This window comes from Condylura cristata, unplaced genomic scaffold (assembly GCF_000260355.1).
Source record: "Condylura cristata isolate star-nosed mole 26May11 unplaced genomic scaffold, ConCri1.0 scaffold00006, whole genome shotgun sequence".
NCBI classification, from domain to species: domain Eukaryota; kingdom Metazoa; phylum Chordata; class Mammalia; order Eulipotyphla; family Talpidae; genus Condylura; species Condylura cristata.
In genome coordinates, this window is record NW_004567107.1 from 1,427,325 (window position 1) to 1,428,697 (window position 1,373).

The 1,373-nt window shown below is 73.9% G+C and overlaps 1 protein-coding gene across 1 annotated transcript in view; it reads right to left on the reverse strand.

Annotated features, from left to right (window-relative positions):
• The window catches only part of ADAMTSL2 (ADAMTS-like 2), a 21,803-nt gene that overhangs the window by 17,633 nt on the left and 2,797 nt on the right, over window positions 1-1,373 (reverse strand). Inside the window, exons 5-7 of the mRNA XM_012721186.1 lie at window positions 734-964; window positions 270-415; window positions 17-151 (exon numbers count right to left, since the gene is read on the reverse strand). Of these exons, the coding sequence (XP_012576640.1) occupies window positions 17-151; window positions 270-415; window positions 734-964 (512 nt within the window). The remainder of the gene's footprint in view (window positions 1-16; window positions 152-269; window positions 416-733; window positions 965-1,373) is intronic.

Here is a 1,373-nt window from a genome sequence, read left to right on the forward strand (position 1 = left end):
CCCGCGGGCGCTGGACGCGGGGCTTACCCAGATGGGCGCTCCCCTTGCGGAAGTTGCCTGTCACGTGGGTGCAGCTGCTCCCGTCGCCCCGGCAGACACCACACTTGTCCGGCGTGTGGGTAGAGAAGAGCGCCCCGTCACAGCCGATGGGCTGCAGAGGGGAGGCCAAGGGGCTGTTGGGGTGCCCGGGGGGCGAGGGGCGGGGCGGGCCGGACGGGATGGACGGGCCAGCAGGGCCGGCGGGGCGCGGGGCTGCAGTGTTTCACAACCTCACATTTTCCAGACACGCAAACCCCCCGCAGGTCGGCGCGCTTGCAGGACGTGCCGTCGCGGGCGGGCACCATGAGCTGCCGCTGGCCGTCCAGCGTGGTGCAGTGCAGGTCACAGGGCTTGCTGGAGATGTGCACGTAGTCGTCTGGGGGCCGACAGGGTCTCAGGGCCTCGGGTCCCGCCGGCCTGCCCCACGGAGCCCCGCCTGGGCGGGGGAGGCTGGCCGGGCCCAGCGGACCCAGATGCCTCATGGGCGCAGGCCGCCCCCCTCTGCGGGGCTCCCCCCACCGCCCGTCTGGCCCCAGCACTCACCCCCGGAGGGCGGGAACCGCGTGACCCTCCTGCAGACCCCGCTCTGGGCCTCCACCCCCGCCCGCCCCGCGGGGGCCTCCCACCGCCCCGAGGTGACCCCTGGGGGGTCCTTCCAGGGTGGCTCTGGCCGCCAGGTGGCCGGGGTGGGTACCGGGGTACAGGGGCTTCCACTGGTGTGTGCGCCCGCTGTACACGTGGGAGTTGAAGGAGCCGCACTGCTCCTCGCGGAAGCTCCGCCCATCTGCCGGACACTCCTGGGGGGAGGCGGGAGGGGCTGCAGGGGGCTGCCGACAAAGGCGTGTTTGTCCGGCTGAGCAGGAAGCGGCTGCAGCCAGGACGCTGCCGGGGCCTCCGGGCCTCTCATTCTCCGAATCTGCCTCCTCTCTGGAAGGAAGGAGCCCCGCAGGGCAGCCCCCCTCCAGGCCGTGTGCCTGCTGGCCCCGGCTCAAGGACCCCCCCACCCCCGTCCCGGCACAGCTGCTTGTGTGACAGGCGATGGCCGTCGCTGCCCGGGGCAGGGTCCCCAAGCCACCAGGGCCGGCAGCCGGCCTGGGGGGCGCACCCCACCCCGACCACACACGCGGTCCGGGAGGCAGCGGCTACTGAGCCCGACGGGGGCTGCAACCCCGAGCGCCTGCACCCCACAGGGACACACGGGGGACCCCAAGCAGCTGCCTGGATCCTACCGCGCACCCCAGTATTGAGGCTCAGACCCACTTTGGCCCCCGGAGAGCTGCCCAGAGGCCACGCCAGAGCGGGCGCCTCCTGCCCGGCCTGGCCGCGGGGCCAGC